At 38.3% G+C, this 26,857-nt stretch overlaps 1 protein-coding gene across 6 annotated transcripts in view; it reads right to left on the reverse strand.

The window, feature by feature from the left end:
- Positions 1-329: 329 nt before the first annotated feature.
- Positions 330-26,857, reverse strand: part of LOC139980161 (CREB-binding protein-like) — a 28,834-nt gene continuing 2,306 nt past the window's right edge. Inside the window, exons 2-28 of one of the 6 annotated variants that reach the window (XM_071991599.1) lie at positions 25,486-26,261; positions 23,744-24,286; positions 22,062-22,335; positions 21,107-21,274; positions 20,179-20,443; positions 19,049-19,193; positions 18,477-18,612; positions 17,649-17,923; positions 17,373-17,489; positions 16,533-16,944; positions 15,589-15,707; positions 14,932-15,171; positions 13,964-14,052; positions 13,440-13,520; positions 12,802-12,858; positions 12,254-12,331; positions 11,420-11,487; positions 10,854-11,001; positions 10,369-10,509; positions 9,658-9,771; positions 8,805-8,970; positions 8,164-8,340; positions 7,646-7,801; positions 7,026-7,307; positions 5,413-6,528; positions 4,306-4,644; positions 330-3,381 (exon numbers count right to left, since the gene is read on the reverse strand). In XM_071991599.1, coding sequence (XP_071847700.1) covers positions 2,611-3,381; positions 4,306-4,644; positions 5,413-6,528; positions 7,026-7,307; positions 7,646-7,801; positions 8,164-8,340; positions 8,805-8,970; positions 9,658-9,771; positions 10,369-10,509; positions 10,854-11,001; positions 11,420-11,487; positions 12,254-12,331; positions 12,802-12,858; positions 13,440-13,520; positions 13,964-14,052; positions 14,932-15,171; positions 15,589-15,707; positions 16,533-16,944; positions 17,373-17,489; positions 17,649-17,923; positions 18,477-18,612; positions 19,049-19,193; positions 20,179-20,443; positions 21,107-21,274; positions 22,062-22,335; positions 23,744-24,286; positions 25,486-26,261 — 7,253 coding nt within the window. In that variant the 3' untranslated portion in view covers positions 330-2,610. Of the gene's footprint in view, positions 3,382-4,305; positions 4,645-5,412; positions 6,529-7,025; positions 7,308-7,645; positions 7,802-8,163; positions 8,341-8,804; positions 8,971-9,657; positions 9,772-10,368; positions 10,510-10,853; positions 11,002-11,419; positions 11,488-12,253; positions 12,332-12,801; positions 12,859-13,439; positions 13,521-13,963; positions 14,053-14,931; positions 15,172-15,588; positions 15,708-16,532; positions 16,945-17,372; positions 17,490-17,648; positions 17,924-18,410; positions 18,613-19,048; positions 19,194-20,178; positions 20,444-21,106; positions 21,275-22,061; positions 22,336-23,743; positions 24,287-25,485; positions 26,262-26,857 lie in introns of all 6 variants that reach the window. The other 5 variants (XM_071991601.1, XM_071991598.1, XM_071991596.1 and 2 more) reach the window with 5 other exon arrangements.

A 26,857-nucleotide genomic window follows, 5' to 3' on the forward strand; every position in this document is an offset into this window, starting at 1 on the left:
TATGGAGAAGTTTATTGGAAGGTGCATGGTTAGGTTTATAGTAGCCAGGGAGGGTTAAGATGGTATTGACCACCCAAAATTTGGCCTATACCAAAATTTCAGTAATCCTTCCTATATGAAATATATTTCTGTGCTTTTCGCTGAAAAGGCTACAATTTCGGAGGATCTCAACCAATAAGTGTTCCCGATCAGAAATCAATCTCTTGCCTGCGGGGTGGGAACTATCTCTGTATAAGGTGGGGCTTTTATGGCAATGTTGGTTATTAGATGTTCTTGCAAGGATGGAAAATATAGATGAGCATAAATGAGCACATGGAGGTGAAGATACATCAGTTCAAAAGTCACACATTTATTATTATAGATATGAATATCATAACATTCGACTTACAAATAGTCAATACTTTGTACAATGAAGTAAATTAACAGATTCTTGTTCTCTTGTTGAACTAGCTTGCACCTATTAAAACATGATTGGTTTTGTAGTTCCTGGTCTTAATTAACTTTGGAAACTACTGACCGTACAAATCACTTTGTTTTGTTTTTTTTTCCTCCAAATATCACCATTTTCCTTTCTTTTTAATTTGTACAGAAATAGTCTAACCCATCCAATGACAGTGAATGAAACGAACAAAAATAGTTAACTCTACAATAAAAATTAGAATTTAAAAAGACTGAGCGAGAGAGAGAGATTGAGAACAATGGAGAGGATCCTGCCACAAGCAGGAAACGGTGCATTCATTGACCACATGTATGCAAGAAGAAAAACAAAAAACCTCTTCCCTCTCACACTAAATCCACAGTTAATGTGGAATGACAAAAAATTACTCTCGTTTGTAAAATAGAAATCGTTTTTTGTAAAATTTGAATAGAAAATGAGGGAAGCTTTTCTGTATGTTTATAAACATTGCAAGTATTAACACTGATAATATATAGATATTTATATGCATCCCTGTACAGACTTTCTCTTGTGCAGTAAGGGGTCATCTTAAAACACCGAATAACTGAATCAAATCCGAGACCTTTACACTGATAAGACGAAAACAATTATGAAAAAAAAAAACAGAGAGGACATAGACGAAGGAAAAAAATGGGCAACGATTCTAAACATTTCTTTAAAGAGTTGAAGAAAGATACAATACTGCCACAGAGTGCTACTGTACACGCATTCACCTCGATAGTTATGTGCAGGCTGTACATATCAAGCAACAATGTAAAGAAACTATACATAGTAACTACTTCACCCTCAAAGAAAAAAACAATCACCTCTTCTCTATGTTTAAAAAAAAAAAAAAAAAAAAATGACCCCAAAAGGAAAACGAACAAAGCCCCACATACTACAACTTCCAATTGTAGACCACACTTCCATGCATATATTAAGTACTTGAGCCCTTACACCCCGAATCATACCAAACAGTACTTCATGATAAACGTCTATAATCACTCCGAAAATGGTCACTCTGTAATAACATCATTTTCCTTTTTTTTTATCTACGAGGTAGAGGATCATAAAACTAACATCTGTGATGAAATTATGTTATAAATAAATTAAGACATTTACACTCGCACAAAACCTGTAGCAGGCACCTCCATGGCAATTTTATAAGGTTTTCTTGGGATAAATGCTTTAGACAATTTCAGGGCTTTTACAACAAAAAAAACTTGACGAACTACAAAACCCACTTAGTTAGTAATTGTTACGAACAAATTGATTCGAAATGTTGATTGTGAAAATATATTGCAGTATTTCTTTGATATTCTCTAAGAGACCGTCCCTATCAGAAAAGGTAAAACCACACTGGATTCTCTTCTCCCAGAGTAAAATAAAGTTTACTTGTTGAAAACCTGCTGCAAGTAATTTTCTTTTGTCAGTAAGGTACTACAAAATTTGGGACAAATAAATTTGATAAATTATCTCAAAAGAGTGGAATGAAAGGAAGAAAAGTGCTTGTCTGAACATATTTTTTTGTTAACATGGAAAAAAGAGCAACTACGTGAAGAAAAAAAACTAAAAAAAAATTTTTTTTACACCGGTGCAATAAAATACAGAAACCAAATAGCTTCTTTTGGTTTTATTATGTCACAAATAAGCATATTCCAGTGAGCAAAAAAAGCCCAATTCAATGAAACTGAGTTAGGACTGAGCATGTGATACATCACCACTGACAGGCAACTGGCAAAGGGGGCAAAGGAAAAAAAAAATGGAGGGTTTGTACCCTTTCTAAGAATGGTTTGTGGGATCACCGTAGCTTGGGCTGAATTGAACAAACTCTAGTTATTCAGACATGACGGTTTTAGAAAGAAAATTCTATGAAAAGCTAGTTTACAGTGCATGTGCTTTATACTTGAGTAGGAACATAATACAAACACAAAACAACACAAAAAAGAAGGTAGTTTGCAGGTAACAACTAAGTACGCGCATACAAAAAAACTCCCAAATTACGACAACAACAACCACGTAACGAAACAATAAAGCAACCAGCAGTTAAGTTTGTTCCTTGGAGGGTACTTTGGCACAGATAAAGCAACCACTGCAAACATCAATGTAGTTTCTTAGGTAGAGTGTTTTGAGATGACCCCATGCTACTACTTCTACTACTACTACCACCGCTGCTATAACGTCTCCACCAACTGCGTCAGTCTTTCCTGTTGATCAATCCTATCCAAGTTGTCTTGGTTCAATCCGGGGTTGGCGTTAACGGCGTGCCCTGCATTAGGCATTGCACCCAGAGTGGCGTGGCCCATGGCGGCTGGAGTTTGCGACAGCATGGGCTGTTGGTCTGTCTGCATTGGTTCCGCTCCTCCCATTTGATGGTGCGGGGAATTCATCTGCAGGCCCCCGGCCGTACCGGGACATGGCGACGGTTGGGTCCTCGGTGATGGCGCAGGTTGAGACTGAGGTCTCGGCGAGGGGTTGGGATTTGGCGATCGCACTTGTACCATTGAGTTGTTTGCCGTCTGAGGAGACCTGACTTGTTGCATGACGCCCTGCTGCGGTGACCTGCTGGGTAGCATGGCCTGTTGCTGGGTAGGTTTCTGCTGATTGACTTGATTGACCAGTAACTGAGTTTGAGGGTACTGACCCTGCTGTATAAGAGACTGAAATAGGGTACCGTCGTTCTGGGTGATACCATGCTGCAGCTGCATTGCTTGTTGAATCAGGGTGTGGCCTCCCCCCATCTGCTGCTGCCGCCTTTGTTGCATTGCCTGGGCTGCCGTTGTCTGGAAACTAGGATGTCCCATCTGAGGCTGTTGGAATGGCTGCTGCAGCGTCTGTACCGGATTCTGCTGCTGCTGCTGCTGTTGCTGCTGCTGGGCAAATCTCTGTTGGAACTGTTGTCTTCTCTGAATCCACTGTTGCTGTTGCTGAGGAGTCATCTGTATCTGTACAGACAAAAAAAGAAAGGACTTCAAAAATGCAGAAAGATGGCAACATGAGACAAACGTGACACGTAGTATGACACTACTTGGCAGTTTCCATTTCTATTTCCGTTTCCATCTCTGTTGACTTATCACAGAGAATACTAGCACCATCTAGTAACAAGTGCCAACCACAAGCAAACTGAGGTAGGGTCCAGTTGTTGCTTGCCATATAACCAACCTTCACATAGCCAGTTTCAAAAGGAAGCCAACAGGCTCAGTGGTTCCTTGCCACAATTCAAATACTTTAGTTAAAGTAACACTACAAACAAGCCCCGCCTCTCTCCCCCCCCCCTCCTCCAAGTTTGATCATTGTAGGATAATAGTGAGCAAGGTTCCATGCCACATTGCAAACACTATAAGTTACATTAAAGCTTAGTTAAAGTAACACTACACACAAGCCCCCCCCCCCCCCCCAAAAAAAAAAAAATTGACCAGAGTAGAATAGTGAGCAACAAGGATCATGCACAACAATGGACATGTACCTCAAGTGTGAAGATCATTCAACCTTTTCTTTTAACATTATCATGTTAACAAGGTTTTCTGATAGTCACTTTACTGACCTGAAGCTAACTCTGGCCCTCCAAAAGATGAATAGGAAATAAACAGATCAAAGCATCAATGCAAGAGTAAACTATACCAAATGATATAAAATGCCATCTATTTACTGTGGTCCAGAAACTATGCCAGGATACTAAACAGGATGAAACTTGGAGAGAGTACTGACTTGATAAAAATTGATTTCACACAGAAATTAAAGGAAGCGCGACAAAACTTCAAGGATGAGGCACTTCGAACTTCTTACACAATACCCATAAAATAATTGTCATATATGTTACACATAACACAACCATTCTATAAAGTCACAAATATACGAGCAGTCTTTACCTGCACCTGCTGTCCAGGAGCCTGCCCTGCCATGACAGGTTGAGATGCAACTGCTGAAGGTTGGCCTGCCTGCACCTGTGCAGGCCCTGTGAGTGCATTAGGGTGTCGCTGTTGTTGTTGTTGTTGCTGCTGTTGCTGCTGAGGCACCACCAGCTGCTGTTGTAAGTTCTGCTGCTGAAAGTTCTGCTGCTGTGGCAGCTGTTGCATGGTGTGCTGTTGCTGCAACTGCTGTTGTTGCTGCTGCTGTTGCTGGAGATGTTGCTGTTGCTCCAATTTGCGTTGCCTGTTGTTGATGAACATTGCCAGCAGCCTCGGATTTGACTTCAACAGCTGAGTAGCCTTCGGAGAAGAAATTAGAATGAAAAAAATTGCAGCGTACTAGTCAAACAACAAAATACACACCCATATCATAAAATACAAATACACATTAATACCAAAAAATAACACACATTTAAATACCACAAAATAATACACACATAAATAACAAAAAAAATACACACATAAATAACACAAAATAATACACACATAAATAACACAAAATAATACACACATAAATAACAAAAAAAATACACACATAAATAACACAAAATAATACACACATAAATAACACAAAGTAATACACATATAAATAACACAAAATAATACACACATAAATAACACAAAATAATACACACATAAATAACACAAAATAATACACACATAAATAACAAAAAAAATACACACATAAATAACACAAAATAATACACATAAATAACACAAAGTAATACACATATAAATAACACAAAATAATACACACATAAATATCACAAAATAATACACACATAAATAACACAAAATAATACACACATAAATAACACAAAATAATACACACATAAATAACACAAAATAATACACACATAAATAACACAAAATAATACACACATAAATAACACAAAATAATACACACATAAATAACACAAAATAATACACACATAAATAACACAAAGTAATAAACATATAAATAAATCGAACAAAATACACACATAACTACCAGACTGGCAAATTTCATCCAAGTTTCGACCTAAATTGAGCATATGACTGACTGACTGATGGTGAAATGGGACTTACCTTCTGATGATCTTGTGTTTGTTTACTACTTCTCAATAACTGCAAGAGTTGCTGAAGTGCAGGGTCTGGTTGAACCCGGTTGTTCATTTGTTGTTGCATCTGTACGACTTGCTGTTGACCTAACGAATTAGCCGCTTGCTGAGGATGTGACATTCCAGGTAGGTTAAGCTGACCCAGGGAGTTGACTTGTCGGATGCCAGCTTGTTGAACATTACTGATTGAAGCATTCATTTGACCTTGCTGATTAGGGAACCTATTCCAATGGTCCATATTGGTTGGGTTTTGCATATTAGCAGGCCTTTGTCCTGGCCCAGGCCCTGTTTGATTTGTAACTATTGGTTTCTGGAAGTGTGGAACAGGTTGCTGCTGCATATGCAGAGCATGTCCTAATACAGCATTTTGTGGTTTACCACCTGGAGTCCTGGGCTGTCCCGAGGGGGACATTGGCTTGCCGCCGGGCTGAGCCATGGTTGGATTACGAGTACCCTGCTGAGCAGCCACACGTTGCACCTGATTGGCTGCTGCCACTGCACGGGGCGGAGGCGTGGTCTGCTGAGGTTTAGCACCAGCTTTGGCTGCTGCACCTTCTGAGGACTGTGCTTGTGACTGTGCTGCTTTGGACGACACAGGGCTTGCACTGGGAGTATTGCTAGCCGCAGGCTGACTGGATCCACTCCGTTGCATAAATTCAATCCTTCTCTTAAGCATTTGCGCCTGTTGCACTCTATGTTGTAATTGCTGCTGCCTTAGCTTGTTCTTGATGTTCTTACAAAACGGCACGTTACATTTCTGTTCGTTACAATGCTTCGCATGGTAACAACAGAGAGTGATAAGTTGCTTACAGATGGGACACTCCCCATGTGTCTTCCGCTTACAAACTTTAGCGTGCAGCACCACTTTCTTCATCCTCTGGCAGGTCGGTAACCTACAGTTGGCATCGCGACACTGGCAAGCATGTACAAGAGACTGAATGCAACGCTGGATGGATAACTTCTGGGCGTCCTGTGGATTTTTGCTTTGACTACTGTTATTGCCCACATCCAATTCCAAGCCCCATTTTTCCATTTTATGTTCATGTTTCACCTTTTCGTAGCAGGCAAGACATAAATCGTAATCCTGAAAAGAAAACGAGTAGGTCTGATTTAGAGGCCGCATCTCTGAACTCAAAATGACATGATAGCATTTCTGTAGAAAGTTACTTTAATTATAGTATTACTTAGCAGCCTTGATGGGATTTACTTCTCAAAACTTCCCAACCGCCACATAAATGTCTGGAGAGCTGAGTAGCCTGTACCTTATATTTCACATCTAGCACCAAAATGAGGAAGTGCAGTACACTCCAGGATGGTGAATATTGCTCCTTACTTTACCTGGTCTAAATTTTATCAAAAAATTATGTTTTCTTTTTTCTCTTTCTACACACTCGCATAACTGTTGATTCCAGTCAAGATGTGAACCTGTTTGATTCACAATCACGATCACTCAAATGGTATCCTTGTAGAGGACATGACCAATCTGACAAATCAAATATGAATGAACCACCACAATGATTGGAGAAATTACTCAAATGGTTTACAAACTTTCTTATGATGAAGAAAGAAAGGTATGCTTACCTCACAAATAGTGCAGTGGTACCTAGTTTCCACATGTTGTTTACATTCATTGCACGTATAAACAAATCTCTCTTGTCCCTGATTGTGAAGCTCAAACATCATAGCCATAGAAGAAAATTTGGCACGCCTAAGCGAGGAAAACTCGAAGTGCTTCTCACGAGCCATGGTTAAGAAGGCATCCCTACCGTCCATGAGGTCGCAACTGATGAGGTTGTCTGGGTCTGAGATTGGGAGCCTCTGCGAGGCATCGTCCTCCGGGGTTAGACAAATCACAAAGAATACCTGTAATCGGGAGGACAAAAGTAGACGACACTCTTGAAATACAAACTTGGGAAAGTTTTATGTAAAGACAAGAGTAACTGCCATCATTATCCTTGATGTTGGGCAAAGCAGTTCCTTCCCCACAAGAACCCTGTATATAGGAATCATACACTGACTGAGAGCTCCTCACATTACGAGCCAAAACTTTTGGTCTAATGACAGGAACAGAAGACATATCTTCAAGATCATGTGCCAAAGTATATCTACAAGTTTCACAGATCACTGCAGAATAATATGTTACAAGTGTAATAATTTCTGAGTTATCACCATCCCAGCAGGGGACCATGGTTTCTACTTACCTCTTTGTGTTTCTCCATGGTAGCATACAATTTGTTGGACAGATCATTGCCTTGCTGTGGAAAGTTTGTTTTCTTGTTATTTTTGCGCTGTGTGCCACTCTTGCTCTTGTTGCTCTTCTTGCACTTTTTCTGTGATTTCTTGCTTCCATTTGCAACCTGTAAAGACAAAAATTAAAACTGACGTTAACATCGTCAACAAAATTTATCGAAAAATACGATCGCCCAGATTGAAGATTTTTTCTTCTTCTACTTGTTCTGTGTGTGATGGACCAGACTGCAACTAGTTTGTCTTTTTCATCTTCTAGATTTGGATGCTTGGGAAATCACAGGGCAAATATTCCTACATGAAAACAATGAATAATTATATATCTTTGCCAAATCTGAATGTGTAAGAAGGCCATTGTGGAAACAAATTAAAATCAGACAAGGTGGTGAGAATAAGAAGTCATAACCCCCCACCCAACCCACATTACAGCCCATAGAAACAGACTTAGTGTTTTGAAATAAGGATTTCTTACAATACAAACCTCCTGCTCTGCGATAGCTGCGGCTTTTTCTGCCTTCTGCCTCTCTTCCTCTTCTTGGTCCAATTCTTTAATACTTTCTTCCAACACGTTTGGCCAAAAATCACCTTCGAAGTAAGGCAGTTCTGCAGCACTGGTTATGTTCTCATCTAATGCTGATTTCAAGATATCCTAAGCAAAAACAAAAACAAAATGAGGTAGAACCACTTGTTAGAGCAGCTGATTACATATGCAGCATTATCCCTCCAGGCCAGCCATCAACATACACTTGTCAGAAAATATCTCTAAAATAGTCTGAGGAATTTCAACAGCCAAACACCAACACTTAGTCTAGACCTACTATACATTTAAATCAGATGAACCTGAAGCCTAGCCTTCTTTGGAGTGGATGTTCATAATGAAAAGGCATTCCTGGTGCTGTCACTTGTTACATAACCATCATGATTCAAGAAGGGCAAACTTATAGCAGTGCACCCACTCCAACACTCATTTATAGATTCTGTCATCATACAAAAACATATAAGGGAGGAATGGTGTTCAAAGGTTTATTGACATAAAGAGAAGTTTGAATTCATAAACTTGCCAAGAGAATGAGAAAGAGAATGAGAAGAAACTGGATCAATGGTTGTACTCACCTGATAGCTGTTTATGACTCTTTCAATGACTGCTTTATCAAGCATTTTCTTGTACCATTCGCTTAACCTCTTTGGTTTAGGTATTTTCTGCTCAGGCGGATGACAATGGAAAATATAGTCATCTCCTTCACTAGGTGGGCATGCCCAAATGTGGGCCCAGGTGTATCTATAGAGAAACCAACGTGGAACCATTAGCAAATATAGACCATCCCTTCTGAAGACGAGTTTCGAGGTTAACAAGTTCTAGATTCGATTGGTGCCACAATTACCATTCCACTGAGTAGAAATTGCTTCAGAGTGAGTTTATTTTAGCATAGTCCCAAAATACTTTCATATAAGATGCACACAGCCTGGCCCATTTTTAATGCAAGAATCTCAGCGGAAGTGGTCACTGACATTTAACTTTTGATGCAAATTACCAATCAATTTGCTCCCTATTTGGATGCCAATAAACACATCCTGGGCATTTTCCCCCCCAGCAGTTTGCAAAACTGTTGGGCCGGAATCTGGTGGGAAGCAGAATGTGGTTATGATCCATCACCCTCTCTATTAAATATTACATATAAGTATTTAAGTGATGAAACACAACCAACAACTTTAAGCATGACATCAGATAATATATATCATGAAATACAACCACCAACTTGAAATGTTACATTTACATTACTTTATAATGAAACACTGCCGACCACTCAAAAATTAACAGCAGACAACCATACCAAATCTTGTTTTTCGATCTAACAATGCAGACATAGAGGATGTGACCACATTTAAAGTTAGAAGATCTTGTGCAATGCTTTGAAAGGGAGTGCCTACTACTGTCAGTTAATCGAACCAACCCCAAGGTACTCACCCTAACATTTGCATATATTCAAGATAGCCTATGAGGATTTCATGGTAGACAGCTGTCCTGAAAGCCCTGGGCTGGAAGAAATGAACGCTGTCCAAATAGGATATGTACACCCGTCTGTTGAAAAGGAGGCAATGAGGGTGGAGGAGAGAGAGAGAGGGGGGGGGGAATTCAACATTATTTGTAACAAATGCAAAGAATATGAAAAAAACAGCAAAAGAATCTGGATAATCCAGTTTCCTTAATTCTGTGCTTTTTACAAATGTCTTGATCTGTATACACAGAAAATTACATTGTTTAATTTAATTGTTAAATTTGAATTTAAATGCTCCGATGATTATTCATTGATAAGGTTTTGTCACTACTTGCTACAAATGACTGCTAACATTGAAAAGAATAAACTTGCAGATTTGATGTTGAAGATGAGGATCTGGAAAACTCCTCCCTAGATCATTGTTAAGTATGAAAGAAATTTGAAGAAATAGTAAGTTCTAAATGCTTCTGATCCTTCTGGCTTGAATAAGCTAGTCTCCAGCAATAGATAAGCAAGGAGTTTGTGAGCTGAAAGTGTGAAATTAACTCTTCTTAACTGAACTAGCAAACCTATACGACTATATGACAAGACAATAGAGAAGGACTTCACAAAGAATAAAGATCTGACATGGCTGCATCTTTTTCCCAATGAGAAATAGTTCTTGGAATTGATGAACGTACCTTTTATTTGGCATAGGACAATCGGAACCATATTCTTGCACATGCATGCCAAAGAAGCAGACTTCAACACCATTGATCTCCTCAAATGCAAAGAGAGCCTTGGCTTTATAAGGAAAACTGGAAGGAAGGTCCTCGCCGAATCTGGTGGTAAGTAAATGTTGAATTGGATTAGACGACAGCAAAAAAAGATGGGAAGAGAGCAAAATCACATCAAATCTCAAACATTAAATAATCACCTTTCCCCCATCCCAAACATTGTTTACATACATACAAGTACCTGTATAACAAATGTTTATAAATAGCATTGAATGGACAATAGTGCACTACAAAATGTGGGCAATTGAAGAAGAATAAAACATACAGTTAAATTCAGAGAGTGACATGGCAACAACTTATTATATGATTGAACAACTTCACTGTCAGTCAACTCTGACTGGGAGGGGGAGGGGGAGGGAGGGGGAAGGTATGCCTATTTCTCCTCTTACCTGTTTCTCATCCCTGACTTGACATCTACTATCTTGTCTGAGCTGGACATGACCCTTATATGGACATCTCCTGCCCCTGCATTCCTCTCCCTCAAGTACTTGTTCACTCTATTCTCCAGATGAGTACCTAATTTGGTTGCCTGTAATTCTGGAAAGAAAAGAAGGAAATATGTGTAAATTCTCAGAAAATGCTTGGTGGGCAGGTATGCTTAAAGGAGTGTGCGTAGACAACGGTAAAAGAGTCCTGCTCTGGAAGAGGTCACTCCTTCAAAATCAAATCTATATCAGCTTAAATTGCTTTAGAAAATGTCTTTACTTTTTGTGAAAAAACAACTATATGAAGTTTGATTCAAAACTACAAAACAAATGTAGTCAACAAAAACAACTGCAATAATTTGACCCCTCTTCCCCACATGAACCCCAGAGGACGGTCACCCATAGTTAATGTACCCTTAACATTTTAATGCCATTATCAAAGTGCCTCCATTATACAATATAAAGCTCTAATCTCATCGATGTTGGCTTTTTTTATTGAAAAAACGGGAAAAAGAAGAACGGAAACTCACTTTTAGCTGTATACTTGTTTTCTCTTTTCTTTATCCCCTTTGACTTTCTACAGCCATCACATATAAATCTGAAAGTAAAGACCAAACGGAAAACCACCATTAATACAAGAATGAAAGCGATGTCAAATAATCAAAAGGTAAAACAGTCAAAGATTTCAAAATCACATCTTTCAAAAGGAAGAAAACGAAAATGAAACAGAACGGAAAAAAACTGCTGCCAAGAAAAATGAATGGGTTGCCAACATTACAGTACAAACATATCAATCTGAACAGGCAGTTCCTCTGAGGGTTTTCCAGTAGCTGACAAAGAATTAAAGTGAGTTAGTCTATGAGAACATCTTCCAGTAGTCATGTTTTGTCTTTTTCCGGGTGGCGACGACAGTAGCAGGTGACTTCGACCACATATCATAGATACTTTGTAACTTAAATCAAGTATCTAACATAGTCACAGAGAGTAGACAGTCGCTATATCTCTGTCTGTCATGGAGACTGCACTAGAAATGGTATTACGACATCCATCTACAGTTGTTTGCATTTTACAGTAATTTTGGTTAACACTGCCAACTAATTATACAGGACTATGGAGCAGATTATGAGTTTGTAAAGTACTGCATAAAGCCTAAATCATTGTTATCCCTCCCCATTACCAGATCCAAGTGTACAATATATAAAATAGATTGAAGAGAATTGCAGATCCCTGTAGTATTCAACCCTAAAGAATTGGGCAAAACGAGCCTTCGCTAACGATTCACTTCACTTCCTGTCATTTACGCTTAAGAAAATACAGTTAATGCCGCCGCATCTGTTAGACATTTCTGATCTTAAATGACTCACCCCTCAGGCCAGATGGTATCCAGATGTAGGACACATATTTGATGGAGCTTCCTGCCGCACTCAAGGCATTCAACAAATCTGAAGCAAAGGATAACCAAGAATGTTGTTTCAAAGCAAAGATAGTCACAGCAAGATTTCCTCATTTCATGCTAGAAGCAAGGGTTTCATCGGTTCTAACACAACTTTTCACAACTTTCTAAGATGATAGTCAACTCAAAAAATTACAGTTGAGCTACTCAAGGGAGAGAGACAGAAAGAGGTGAGGTATGGGTTTATTTTGATATTCCATTGTGAGGCACTTCACTAAGCCAACTCCTCAGGTATCCACCTCAACAAAAAAACAAAAGAGGTGACAAATATTTATGATGCCTTCAATCAATGACTTCTTTTGATTTTATGATGCCTTCAATCAATGACTTCTTTTGATTTGAAAGTCACTAAAACAACTACACTTTGCAAACACGCTGGTCTCACTGATATCAAAGCAACCTTTTGCAAGTTTGAAAATATAAAAATATAAATATCAAAATATTCTGATCTCTACTTACTTCTCAGGTTCAAGGACATTGTTCACCATCTTTTCAAAATTGTCTTTCTTGATACTTCTAAAAAATTAAAGCAAAGATACAAGAAAAATACCAGTTATTAGTTCTGAAATAACTCACATGACAGTTTATGATTAGTATACAATATGGTGTTAAAACTTGTTCTCCTCCACATGAAAAAAAGAATTTCAATTTTGAATGTTGTTTCCATAAATATAAGTATATAAGAAGCATTCTTGGCATTAAAACCCCACTCTCATGGATTTTGCATTGTTACAATTTTAATTTGCTTTTCCTAAACTCCAAAACTTCCAGACTGTAAACATTTCAACTCTTGACACAACTGATGGAAAACATTTTCTGCGGGTTTAGCATTAAAACTCCTGCTTAGTGTAGCACAGCCACTGAATGAAACTTCAGGCTGTTGGTATGTTCAATGATGTCTATGACACAAACAACACTAACTTGTGAATCCATTTTCATAGATGCATATGATCAATTTACCTTTGAATAAAATCAAAAAATTTCTATTCCAAATTTGGGGGGCACATTTCCCCTATAAAAATGATGGTAAATCACAGTTTTTCATTACATCCTAAGAGAGAGACACGAACGAGAACAACGACTTGATTGGAACTTACGTTGCTGGTACAGTACCATCATCAGCAAGAGAGACATATTCTCCTTGTATTTCAGCGAAACATTTTTCACAAAAATGATACCTGCGAAATTCAATAAGACAAGACAATATGGTCACTTTATTGGTCACTTTTAAGGGGTAAAACAACAAATTATGCTGTCAGGTCAAATCATCTCTACAGCCTTTAGCTGTATCATGTTCATCAAGACTATCAACATAAAATATTTAAATATAACAATATATATATTAAATGTAACAAGCAAGTTTCACAATGTAAAATGTGCTAAAGGTAGTGATGTGATACGAGTAAAGGCAATCAAAGGGTTAGTTTGTATGAAAGAGGAACATGACCAAGTAGAGCCATGACCATCGTTCTGTTCTAAATGAACATGCTACCATTCATTAAACTTCACTGACTTTTGGCTAATGTAGTCAGATATGTTTATGCACGGTGTCACCATCAAAGCGGTTTTTTGAACCCAAAAAGGAGATGAAACAAAAGACGAGAAAACTGGTATTTCTTACCTATTCTGGTAACTGTGATAGGTGGCATCCCTTGGAATGGTACACAGCTGCTTACCATAACAGCAAAGCACTTGTGGTTGGAATACATACTGTGAAAGTAAGAGGAATATTACATTACGGAAGACTGTCTTATTATACGATGAATACACTGATAGAACTATACGTCTGCCAACACTGACTGTGAAACCTTCAAGATTATAAAACAGACAAGTTATTAGTTACACTGTTTGTTACCCCTTAAAATCAACCTTACATGGCTTCAAATAGGAATATGGCATGCTTGGATGTTAGTATGCCATTAAAAACTCAACTACCATGCAGTAAAATTTTACAAGCAATAAAAAGGGCGGGGGTGGCGGCGGAAGGGGGGCAGAGTAAAGCACCGTCATCAATTTAACTCTCTGGACACAAGGTGAGCTCCTCTAATATTGGAGTCACTACCTTAATACTCTTTGCCGTATGATTTCAGTGTGATCAGAGACATATCGACAAACTTCTGAGGGGAGCGGGAGGGAACTGCAGATGTTGTAATAGTTTTTGCTGTGATGATTTGAAGTAGGTCTTGGGTTAATTTTTACGTACAATATGTGTGCTTCTATGGAGCCCAACAGCATGGTGGGTGGTGAAATGAGGGCACAGGTAAACTAGAAATAAGACCATGATTAATGGGACGATACTTGGGCACTGTCCCCCTCTCCATACCCTGCTTTACAGCCATTTTTCGAGTTGAAATTGATAAGTATTTAAATGCTAGTCAATAGTTAACGGATGTCTGTTTGGTTATTTGCAACTTTCTGTGAAGAAAAGTCATATGTTTAAGGGAAAAAAATCCAACCATTAATTCAAAGAGCTGCTTTCATCGTTGTTATACTATTTCAGTGATAGGGCACAGGATACTGAAGAAGCCACTACAAACTTCCAATAATACAAGACCACTTTATCATTTTTTCAATTTTGTTGGGGCTTACCTTTCGTCCACAGCAGTAGCCAAGGTCCTGCATAATTGGATCTATTTCTTGTTCAAATACTTCTGTTAACTTTGTGCAATACTTGTAGACTCTGGAAGTTTTCCTATTGTACAGCCAAGCATTCTCAAACATCAGCCACACATCATTCACATACTGCCAAGGGTCTTGGTATTGGCCTGTGTCTAACTTGTGTTTAATGGTGGAAAGGTCCATGGGCTGCTTCACTATAGTAAAATAATCCTGTTGGCAAAAGAGAGAAGATTGCAATATTTCGGCCACTTAAAAAACTTCCGAACTCCACTATTCCGTAGATGGTAATGAACTAGATATATCAAAGTTATGAAAATAGATCATCATCAAATATAGTCTCACGTTATCGTCTTGGGTGAAATGACAAAATGTAGGACAAAAAAAGGAAAAATTTGTTTCTATACATTTCTGGAAACAAGTCATGAAATGTAGCATGAAGTTATGGTAGCAGTTTCTCATGGTAGTACTTTCTCAAAGTTGATTTTGTATTACATAGCCACTGCCGTATCATCACCATCATATATTGTGACCCTTCTGTGACACTGATGTACTGAGCTCATAGTCTACGAGCAGCTGAAGATTGATGAATGACACGTTTAGGTTTGACAAGTAAATCACTGTACTCACTGGTATCTGTAAAGCAGTTGGGTCAACAGGCTGTTGGAACGGAAGTGATTCTGGGTTTTGTCTGTACAATTTTTCTAAGGATGGCATCAAAGCTTGCAAAAGTTCTTCGGGCTTAAAAACTGTAGAGAAAAAAAGACGAATTTCGTACTCAAACAATCCTGACGAGTGCTCAAATTTACTACAGGAATTTCGAAAGCTTAATTGCCGAGAAATGATCGCCCCATGCGTACAAACGGTAAAGGTCTGTGAAATGCAGATTTTTCTCCTGAGAAACATGTTACGTTCACATCCAAGATGATCCAAAAACTCTCACTTCTGTATAGTTAACTCCTGCATAGCAACTCTGTATTGTCCTAACATAATTGACAGTTGGTTACGTCCATTTCAATCAACCCCCTAGTAACCGGAATGGACTTAGCAAACCCATTCCAACCACTGTATCAGAAATGCTGTTCTACAACATAATAATGCTCTGTATGCTATATGCAAATTTAACCAAAAATATATTAAAAACAGCACAATTAATTTGTTAATAAACCCATTTATTCCTTCATACAGGTGACATTATACTAAGTCATATATATATACACTAGAAAACCATGCACACCAGTTAAAACCATTCACTACAATGAATTCTCCAAAATCTATAAACGTGTTTTAACAGGGGCATTATAAATATATTGTAACAAAATGAAAACTCTATTAATTTTTTAAATGAACTCGATATATTTACCTGAAATAAAAATGGACACAAGTAACCAGCTTCAAAAATCAACTATTAATAACCCATGTACCAATATGCCAAAAAAAGACAAAATGCAGAAACAATTATCCTTTTAGTTTTGTTTATTTATTTTTTTGGAGGCAGGGGGAGGGTCTACAAAGGAGAACTATCAGGAAAGGGGCTTGTAGAATTGCATTCAGAATAAGAAAAGGGAAAATACCTTTCTTGCATCTTGGTACTTTGGCTGGTGGTGTCGCGGTGGCTGATGATGACTGGGAAGAAGAGGACTCAGACGTTGAAGAAGAGGATTCTGACTTGACCTGAGGTTCTGACCGTGGTTTGGGGGCGGGTGTCGGTTGCTTCATGACTTTCTCCCCGTTTTTCTTATCCTCCATTGGGCCCTTTCCACCACCCTTTCCACCACCTTTTCCACCCTTTTCAGGGAACAGAGACGGTTTAGTATCCACTGGGCTCTGGGGCTCTTTCTTGATGAATGGTTTGTTTTCCTCTGTTTCCATACTGGTGAGTTCCTCTTTGATTTGATTCACAGCGTCTGAGGATTTTTGATCCATGGCTGACGAGTGCCTGTCCTCACCTTTGCCCAAGGACGACTTGCCAGATGCCTGCGATACCTACCGAACAATACAACGAGAACGTTAACAAATCAAAGTTGCAGCACAATCGTCCATATTGCACCGACTGTAGTACACCTACAATTACATTCATAACAGGATCTGACAATGTTTTTATGTATTATGAAATTTTACTAGTCTCCTAGGACATTCATGCAAAGTATATAACACCCAAAACAATAGCATTCTTTTACCAATTATGGGGAATCCACATGCCAAATATGAGAACGTAGAGGTTACAATATAGTGCTTATAAGCTAGGACACACACACACGCACGCCAACTTGACGGCATAGGCTGTTATTTACCTGCCTATGGCAAGTGACCAAAGACAATCCTCTTTCCCGTTAGTTTTCATGTTTGTTTGTTTTCTGTGTGACAGACTTAAGTCATTCATTAAATTGATAGACATTCCAGAGGCAACTCACCATTGGCTTAACATCTCCAAAATTGAAGTCATGTTTTGAACCTTTGCCAACAGACATCTGAGTGGTGGCATTGGGTGTAGATGGTTTGGCTTCAGATTTTATATGTGCAGCAAGTTTCTGTAAAAGAAAATAAATTTTTTTGCAAAATATGATTCTAGAAAACTTTCAAAACAGACTAGGTTTTGTGACTAAACATCTGTGCATAAACCATAACCATAAATGAACTTTCAACAACATATTTGAAATTGTAAATGATAAAATGGCAAAAGGTCTTACATCTCCAGGTTGAGGGCCTGGATCTGCAGAAGGCGGGGCTGATCCCCCTGGTTGTTTCTGCGGTGTTACAGGTTGGGAAGCATTTTGCTGTGGTGACAGTTTGCTTGCACTGGCTTGCAGGTTAGCTGCTATGGTTCCAGGGGTAGGAGGCTGCTTGGTGGGAAGTGGAGGGAAGTTGGCAAATGGATTTGGGTTGTTATTAGAGATAGAGTTGTTCCCTGCCCTTGCTGGTATCTGACTGTTGAGAAACTCTTGTGAAATGGATTGTGGGCCATCTGAGTTAAAAGAAAAATATTAGAAAATTGAGAAATCAATACTAAGATCAAGGACTCACAACATCCTTTGATGAATGTGACAGCTGTAGTTTCATGGAAAACGGTAAAACAATGAACAATAGGAAAGAAAACACTCCTTGCTCTAAATGACAAAGAGATTACAGCTTTGCACAATAAAACTATATAACACACCATGACAGAAAAACAATACAAATTTCAAACCTTAAACTTGGGAAGATGAAATTAAGCGTGACCAAACTTAATACCATTATAATTGGAATTCTACATGAAAAAAAAGGGGGCTAAGCAATAACCTTCAAAGATAATGTTGGCGGGCAAACGGTGATACAAGTTTACTACTGACTAAGTTTCCTTCCTGATGAAGTTATGTCGCTAGAGAATTGGGGGGGGGGGTGTTACTTTTGTTCCTCCACTCGCATCTAGACTATCCTTTGACATTGTTACAGAGGAAGGGAGTAACACTTACTGCTTGTGAAGCCAGGTGGTGAAGTAAATGGCTGTCCCAAGGTGGTTTGCCCCAGGCCGGCATTACCTGTGATGAAGGAGGCTGCTTGGCCAACACTGCCGGGCTGAAGCTGCTGCTGCTCTTGGATCCTCTTCTGTCTCTTCTCCTCCAGTTCCTTCTGAATCTTGTAAATCTTTTCAGCAAGTAGATGATAGTACTCCTCCTAATGATTGCAACAAATTGACAATGAAATGGTATCAGTGAGGGGGGGGGGGGGGTATAGGAGCAGCTGAAAATATCACAGAAATCCTTTCCTGTAGACTTGCATGTAATTGTTTTTATTTTACGATATTGACCGAACTTGAGTCTTTCAATATTAACAGTAAATTATATTGCATTACAGGATATTTATATATATATATATATAGATACATAAACATAGATATAGATATATATAGAGATATACATAGATATATAGAATTCAAGAAACTTACAGGCTGTATTTATCAAAGAAGCCTCACAAAACAATCACAAAGTCAAGGAAACACATGAGTTTAGCTCAATGTTCTGCTATAACAAGCAACCAGTATCCCTTTTATTAGTATCCCAATTATTTCACATAATTTGGTAAATTCTCTTTTACTCTATATGAAACTGACCTTAGTGCTGGCTTGATCATACATGTCTTTCTCAACTTTCCGTGCATAAGCAACAAGGTCTGTCATCCTCTTGTCCTGAAGAGCTGCTGGGTCAGGGGAAGGGAAGATTGCCTTCACACTGCAAAACAGATGAAAAATACTGCATCTATGAATTGATACCAAATATTTTTGTGACTTAAAATATGCAAACATCATCAAACAAACAAACAAAATTATTAGAAAATTAAAAAAAATATTTTTTTTTAATTTGCAAATGTTGCTGACACAAGAGTGTTCTTACAAATAAGAATATCACAAATAAATCAGTGAAGTTTTATGAGCAAAGAGACTGATAGGTCATTGATAATTCATTTTATAGTCAAATGTTTGTAACAGAGTTAATGATACACATTTCTTGGCCATTTTGATTTTTCTATCTATGAAACATGCTGACCTTTAACGCGACCCGATTCAAACCATTTAAATGTCAATAATTGTAGAAAGACGGTAGTGTGTTTGTGCTTATGAATATGGCTAAGACTCTTTGACAGTTTTAAATAACATCAGCTGAATTAGGGACAACTTGGCATGTTTGCTTTCCCAGCTGACTGTTGGTGATGGTTGTGAAGTGTGTCACAGTTCAAAATCGCAACTGCCCACCTTTAACAAATGTAACCAGTCGCAGGCAAATCACTTTGCATGTGAACTAAAATAGTACTGTTCGTTTACACAAAAGCAGTTGTTCAGTGAGCGCTACATCAGTTGTACCGCTGTGTGTCTTCACAACTAACGAAAAGTAGGCCACCACAGTCAATTTGCATTGCACCTTTTTCAGTGTTCTAAAGTTTACATTTCTCTTGGATCCCTATTTCAATCATTTTTACAAAATTTACAAATTGTTAAAGAAAATTGACCAAACTGCTTTGACATTATTCATTCAAATCGGACGCATCCGAGATGGAGACCATTAATTTTGAAACTCATGGGAGCCAAAGAAAATTTCTTTTCTATCAAAATAGTTCTAGTTTTGTTTATTACTGAAATTTGTCTTCATTAATCATCGTCAATGAAATTCCCCCACACACCCCCCCCCCCCGCCCCTACCCAAATAAAAATAAAAAAATTCATGAAAAGTGATATACAATACTTACAGCTTGTGGACTAGGTGTCTTCTAAGATCCTGAGTAACATGTTGGTGCCAAGCCTGCTGAGTGCTTGCTGTTGACACGGTTACTGTAGCCGCTGCTACACTGACTAGATCAGCATTGCTAAGACCACTGGTTGTATCAATCCCAGCAACCTTCTGGCTGTCTTCAACCAAACTGGCTAACACACTATTTGGGGCACTTGATGCAATAGGTGTTTCTGGTGTCTGCACTGTTGGAATGCTATTGTTTGTTGCATTATTTGTGTTTCCTGTGAAATAAAGAGAATTGACGTTCAAGAATTAGCTACTAAGAACATAACAATTGGTTTATAAGAATGTCTGAAGGTAACATGAATGCAAAGAATAAGAAAAAACGGACAGTATTGGAGAATATTCATGTAGTATGTTGGTATAATGGTGTAATGACATCTAAGCTAAGGACCATCTTTATACCTCAATATTACAGGAAACAATGTACCTTCCGCTATTACATATCATAATGCATGCTACACACATGCAAGATGTAGCGGATTTTGAGCACAATACTTAACTATTTTCTCTATTTCACGATAACCAAGATTCACTAACGACACAAGAAGTGTTCTGTCTACTTGCAGTACTGGACAAGAGGGTTTCATTGCAAACCATAAAAAATGTGGATACTTTTGCACAATGAGACTGACTACTGGACAATTACTTTGAGTCACTGACAATATCCAATTCAGACTTTATAATTATGGCATGAAAATTTGAAAACAGTTCAGAAACATTACAAATAGGATTAAATTGTCTACAGTGGTTTCCAGAAAGCAAGAATTCAATGAAAACAAAAATAGAAACGTAACTAGACATCATCATGAAAGGTACTGTAAGGGCACAGAACTAAGAGATATCATTTTGTATGAATAAACATGGACTACATTCAGTAGTACCTCCTCCAGCTGCAGTTGCTCCTCCTCCTCCTCCACCTCCTGCTCCCGTTCCTCCTCCTTTGAACCTCTTGTCTGAAGCATTCTTCAATGGCAAGCAAACAGGACAATCTTTACGGGTACAGTTCTTCCAGTGAGATATGATCTGCCGTGATGATGAGCAATGGGCAACTGAAGAAGGAAAAGAGCAGGAGTGAACATTTCCAAGTGAAAACCAACAGAGAAAAAACCTTCTACTCAAAGCATTCATGAAAATTAGATCTGCAGTGCTATAATGAAACGGTCTGATGTTACATGAGTAAAAACAGAGTAAAATATGGGGGGGGGGAAGGGAGAGGAATGTTTGGTCTGACCACTTTACGTTAGTATCTTGTACATTCATAACATTTGTGCTGTCACTGCACAGATGATTATCACGTTTACAGAAATGCTATCACTGTGATAAAGATATACGAACATTTAGCCTAGTCCTGAACCATCTTCAAAACTCATCCAGCCTATAGCACACAGAGGAATTAAGAGAGTTTGTCTATAACTGACAAGGCAGATTACCAGCTAATGGCACCTTATTTCGAGAAGAAATGCTCATATTATGCTCCTACGAAACATTGTATTATGTACTTGAGATTCTGGTGCAAAGCAGAAACACCTTTTCAGTTTATGCAAAGATCACTAACTATGAGATTCATCTTCAAAACTCATTTCAAGAGATGCAAAGTTGCTTAGCAAATGCAAACTTGTAAAGTATCCAATAAACAGTATCTCAACAACATGCATTTTCACCACCAACACCATCCAAAAAAAAAACACACACAAAAAAAAGGAGAGAAATGGTAAAATCAGAAAGCACAATAACAAAAAGAGAAAAAATGACAAAAATACATGTCTGACCATGTTCCACAGGTATCACAAAGTTTGAACGAGAGAAGCAGTGAGCATGCATGCATGATCAAGTTACCTTGGCAAGACTTTCCTGCTTGGCAGTTGGTTATATGTGTGAGCACACTTTTCATCGTCTGACAGTGTGGAAGAGAGCATGGGGTGACCTCACCGTTAGCCTGGTTTTCCCTCCTAATGCACTTGTGGGCATGAAGGAGAAGCACCAATTGTCGCTGAATAACTTTGCGCCGATCTGATTCCTGGTTCTGCCCCGGTGGAGTTCCACCACCGCTACTGCCTGCCAACGGTTGTGCCGTCTTCTGCACTGGCTGGGGTACTTGATTGATTTGTTGCTAAAAAATCATGACAACGGAAGAAAACTTGCGTTAAGATAGAAGGATCAACTAACATCTATACAGTATACACTTGATTTGTTTATGACAACGATACATTGTATGAATGATTGTGGTATAGAGATAAGATGAGAGGAGGATAGCAAACAGCCTTCACCGAGCAATGAATATACCAGATTGATCACACCATCTATGGAACACCCATGTTCCACTCTCTACTTGACAATTAACTACAATTGTCATGAAAATTTAGTTTTGTTTTCGTGTCTTAGTTCCTAAGAAGACTGTTAATTATTTTGGATTTGTAATCTAATGCAATTGCTACATAGTAATGAAATGTGGATTCTAATAAATATCCATCCCAATAGCTAGTTCCTACCTCAAAGTATTGTTATCAGGGAATTCAAGAAAATTGTCAGAAAAATCCTTATTCACTTCAAGGAAAAGTAAATGGGATTCAATGGATGTTTTCATGGTTAATACTTTTGAAACATTAAAAAAGCCTTACATGTTTGATATCATCTGATTTTGAATTTGGTCAAGAAATTTGACAGATTTTGCAAATTTGCTTAACTCACAATCACCATAACCTAACATTTTTGATGAAAATGATTTCTACTGTTTCTTCCTCTCTGAATAAATGACACAAACATTATATAGACGAAAGATCACTGACATAATAACATCAGTTCAATGTGGACAGATAGGTTTACTGTAAAGCAGACATTGTGGTTCTATGTAGCTTCAGTTATCATAGTAACAGGGAAGCCATTTTCTATATTCCATAGAAGAAAATCTCCCAAACTAAGTGAGATGACAATACAATATTTTAGTTTTTGGCTTTCAAAGGGCAAAAATTGACTTTCCTTTTTCAACTGCCTCTCATATAAGATCTAGAAAGTGCTGTACCATAACAGATAACATTTTTGCTTTTTATTCTGGACCTCACACAACTGCAACAATCTTCCATGTTTTTAGGATTTGTACATCAAACTTGGAATGCTGACAACTTTAAGAAGGAAAAAAAATGTCATCTCTGCAAAGTGATATGCTGTCAAGTTTGCTGTTTTTAACCTGTTCATGCAGGCAACATGCAACTATATAATAACCTGCCACCAGATGATCCCTTAAGAGGAATATTACCCATAACACTGAAAGGCTACAGCTACTTTGTACCAAGCAAGGTAAGCAAAGACTTCCTAACTTGCAGTTAAAAAGAACTTCAATGAATAGCTTTAGTAGTCATTTCACTTAACGTCCATAGCCAAAGATTTGCTAAAACTGCTTTCATAGCAAACGTAACTGTGTAAATGTCTGCAATGCAGTACCATAACATACACATTGCTACTGATATGTTGCAACAGTACGATCCACTGACTCAATAGTACATTGAAAAGTAGTCTCTTACCATGTTAACATTACTTTGCATGGCAAGGTTTCCAGTGGGTTGGGCTGGCACAGACACCATATTGTTAGAAGTGTTCAGCTGTGATGGCGCTGACATACTAGCATTTGCCAATTCAGAACTTAGAGTTGCAGCCATATTCATGTTAGTGGCAGCAATGTTCCTGACAACTGCCCGATTAATCATAGCTGGGCGCTGCTGCATATTTCCCATGATATTACCAATGTTGTTCAAGGAGGGATTCATAGGCATATTGTTCCTATGTAAATTGCTTAGTAAATTGCTAGTGACATTAGGTGCCATAGTGGTCATGCCACCCTGGATGTTGGGCATTGACATAGCCACAGTGTTCACATTAGGGAGCTGGGTATAGGGAGCGTTCATATTCTCTATCAAGCTAGCAGAAGCGTGAGTGTTAGTGCCAGATGAAGACACAAAGGAAGTAGATAGCATGTTGGTAGCCGGTGATGACATATTGCCCATGGAAGAGGAGTAACCCTGAAATGGACTGTTGACAGCGGGTTGACCCATGGGATGCCCACCAACCTGATGAAAGAAAATTAGAAATAATTTGAAAGCAGGAAACAAAATATGATAAGCTGTGGTTATATGAGAAAAAGTTAAAATGTTAATGCATAAATGTCAGTCACCATTTTTTTCCCCACAGGACTAAATATACCCACAGTTAAAAGACGAAAAATATAAATATATGATTAAATGAGGACTACATTTGAAATAGAGAGTCGCTGTTTTAGGTTAACAGCTTGATTAAAAAGCATGCACTGCCTGTTAGGGTGTGCCAATATGTTGTTATGTAGTCTTTCAACCAAAGCACTACACTGAAAGAGTGTAAATAATTCATGCACCAGCAGCACTGTCAAACCCAATGGTCCCAATTCATATGTTCACTTGCAGCTTGTTAATAAATGAAGTCAAAACTGAAGAGCTGCATCTTAAAACAGTCTGATTTTCAGAGTCTGAACCCATTCAGTATCATGTTATGAGAGAGAGCAGCTGTCCTTAATATAAAATACAACTGATGTGTATGAATTTTAGAACCAATACCTACCTATTGTAACTGAATATATATAAACCACTTTTAGTATTCCGCATTTTACTGATGATTTCATACTCATAATCACCAGAACATGACAAACATGATCATGGATACCTTATAAATACACACTGATTTGTTCTTAATTTGGAAAAGAGAATGGCATAAAATGCAACCACTCTCCACTAATCAACACATGCATAAATTTGTGACATGAATGAAATCATCATGATGTTCCTGGTCTATCGTTGATATGCCACTGTCAAAATCCTTTTGGATCTCTCCTTTCAAACTGAAGTAAACAATGAGTTGTACTTCAGGAATAGCTACAAACCAATCGACCAATCTTATTAAATAAGGTCCTCTTGCTAAAACTGACAGGCAAAGGCAATTCAGTTAGGGACCATCGGCTCTAAAGGCTAAAACATTTAGTGTAATTCAGAATTTAAATTACGAGAATTTACAATCTAGTTATGACGAACCAACCCTTAGTATCTTCTATCCATATTCATTGTTTGGCCTACATTGCGAACATCATGGAACTTAAAGATCACCATTAGACACCCACAACCTTTTGGACTGGAAAAAGCATACATAAGAATTTGCTCACAGTCAGAGTGTAACTATTAAATTAATCTTGATAGAATAGTTCAAACAGCTGACCATCACTATGTTTAACTCTTAGCCTTACCTTTGCCATATTCTGTTGTTGGTTGACTTGGTTAAGTGCATGAGTACTTCCAATAACATTAGACAAAGGTGAGTTCATTTGTTGACCAACCATTACATTGCCGTTGTTGGGCATTGCCATAGAATTTGGTGCTGAGCTCCTTGGCATTCCACCATTGCCAGGACCAGTCATAGGCCCATTCATCAATGAATGTCTGTTTTGTACATTTGGCATATTAACTAAGTTTGCTGTTCCCGGACCAGAAAAACTTGCACGAGACGCTATATTTATGGGGTTCAATCCTCCAGGATTGTTTTTGAAAGAAACCACAGTATTTGGCATAGCTAAGCTTGACACAGTATTGGTTACCGTGCTCATTCCAACAGTTTGCTTAGTGGAGGTTAAACTTCCAGCTACTGCACGTTGCCTAGCTATGTGCTTACTCTGCACCACTACATTACTGAGGTGGGCATTCGAGTTCCCACTGCTCTGATGAGTAAGTTGGTTGTGCAATGGGCTGCTGGCAACTGAATTGACCGAGCTGCTTGAATTATTACCAACTCCGACTGGAGCAGAACCACCCGTTCTTGGCGGTGATGATAGCAGTTGAGTTAATTGTGTATTTTTATGTGAGGAATCCTGCTTGTTCTCCTGGTGAACATTTCCAGTGGCAGTCGGATTTAGTAAAGTTCCATTGGCAGCATTGCTTGACGGCGTCCTTGACACAGGGATTGTGTTGTCTGTAGTCGCAGAGTTCATCAAGTTATCATGATTTCCATCTAGATGGTTTGCCATATCTGCAAAGAAACAGACCACAATTACAGTATTGCTCAACTGAACTACTGTATTGGAATCACATCATCCATGGTAGCAGCTCTACATAACTATTCTTGGTTTTTCTCCTTAACATTCACATTATTGTGCAATTTCTCTAATAACATACAGATCATTCTAACTTTCAAACTAGCAAACTGTATTTTTTTTGGAAAGTAAATCTACTGATACACAAAAAAATGTGGCATTCCTTGGCAGAATGGACACATTGCTACAAAAGCCTAAGAGGTTTTTTTCCATGCTTTTTTAACACAAAATCATAGAATTCCCAGTATTCTATGAGAAACAAATTTCATAATCCTCAAACGTGATATATACACAAAATGTGAACACTAAATTATAAACAGCAGGTGCTTTAAGTGATCAGTTACTGTTGTGACAAGCATCCAATATTTTTGAAGAGTCGGTAGCCACTCTTATCTGTATATTGATTTGGATAATGTATGCCTACACAATTACTTTTCTTACTTTTTAGATAACTCAGGAAAATGAGACATGTCTGTTAACACAAGGAATAATCCAACTATAATGTGCCTGGCAACTTAGACACTATTGGCCA

Source organism: Apostichopus japonicus, chromosome 14, assembly GCF_037975245.1.
Source record: "Apostichopus japonicus isolate 1M-3 chromosome 14, ASM3797524v1, whole genome shotgun sequence".
In the NCBI taxonomy this organism is placed as follows: domain Eukaryota; kingdom Metazoa; phylum Echinodermata; class Holothuroidea; order Aspidochirotida; family Stichopodidae; genus Apostichopus; species Apostichopus japonicus.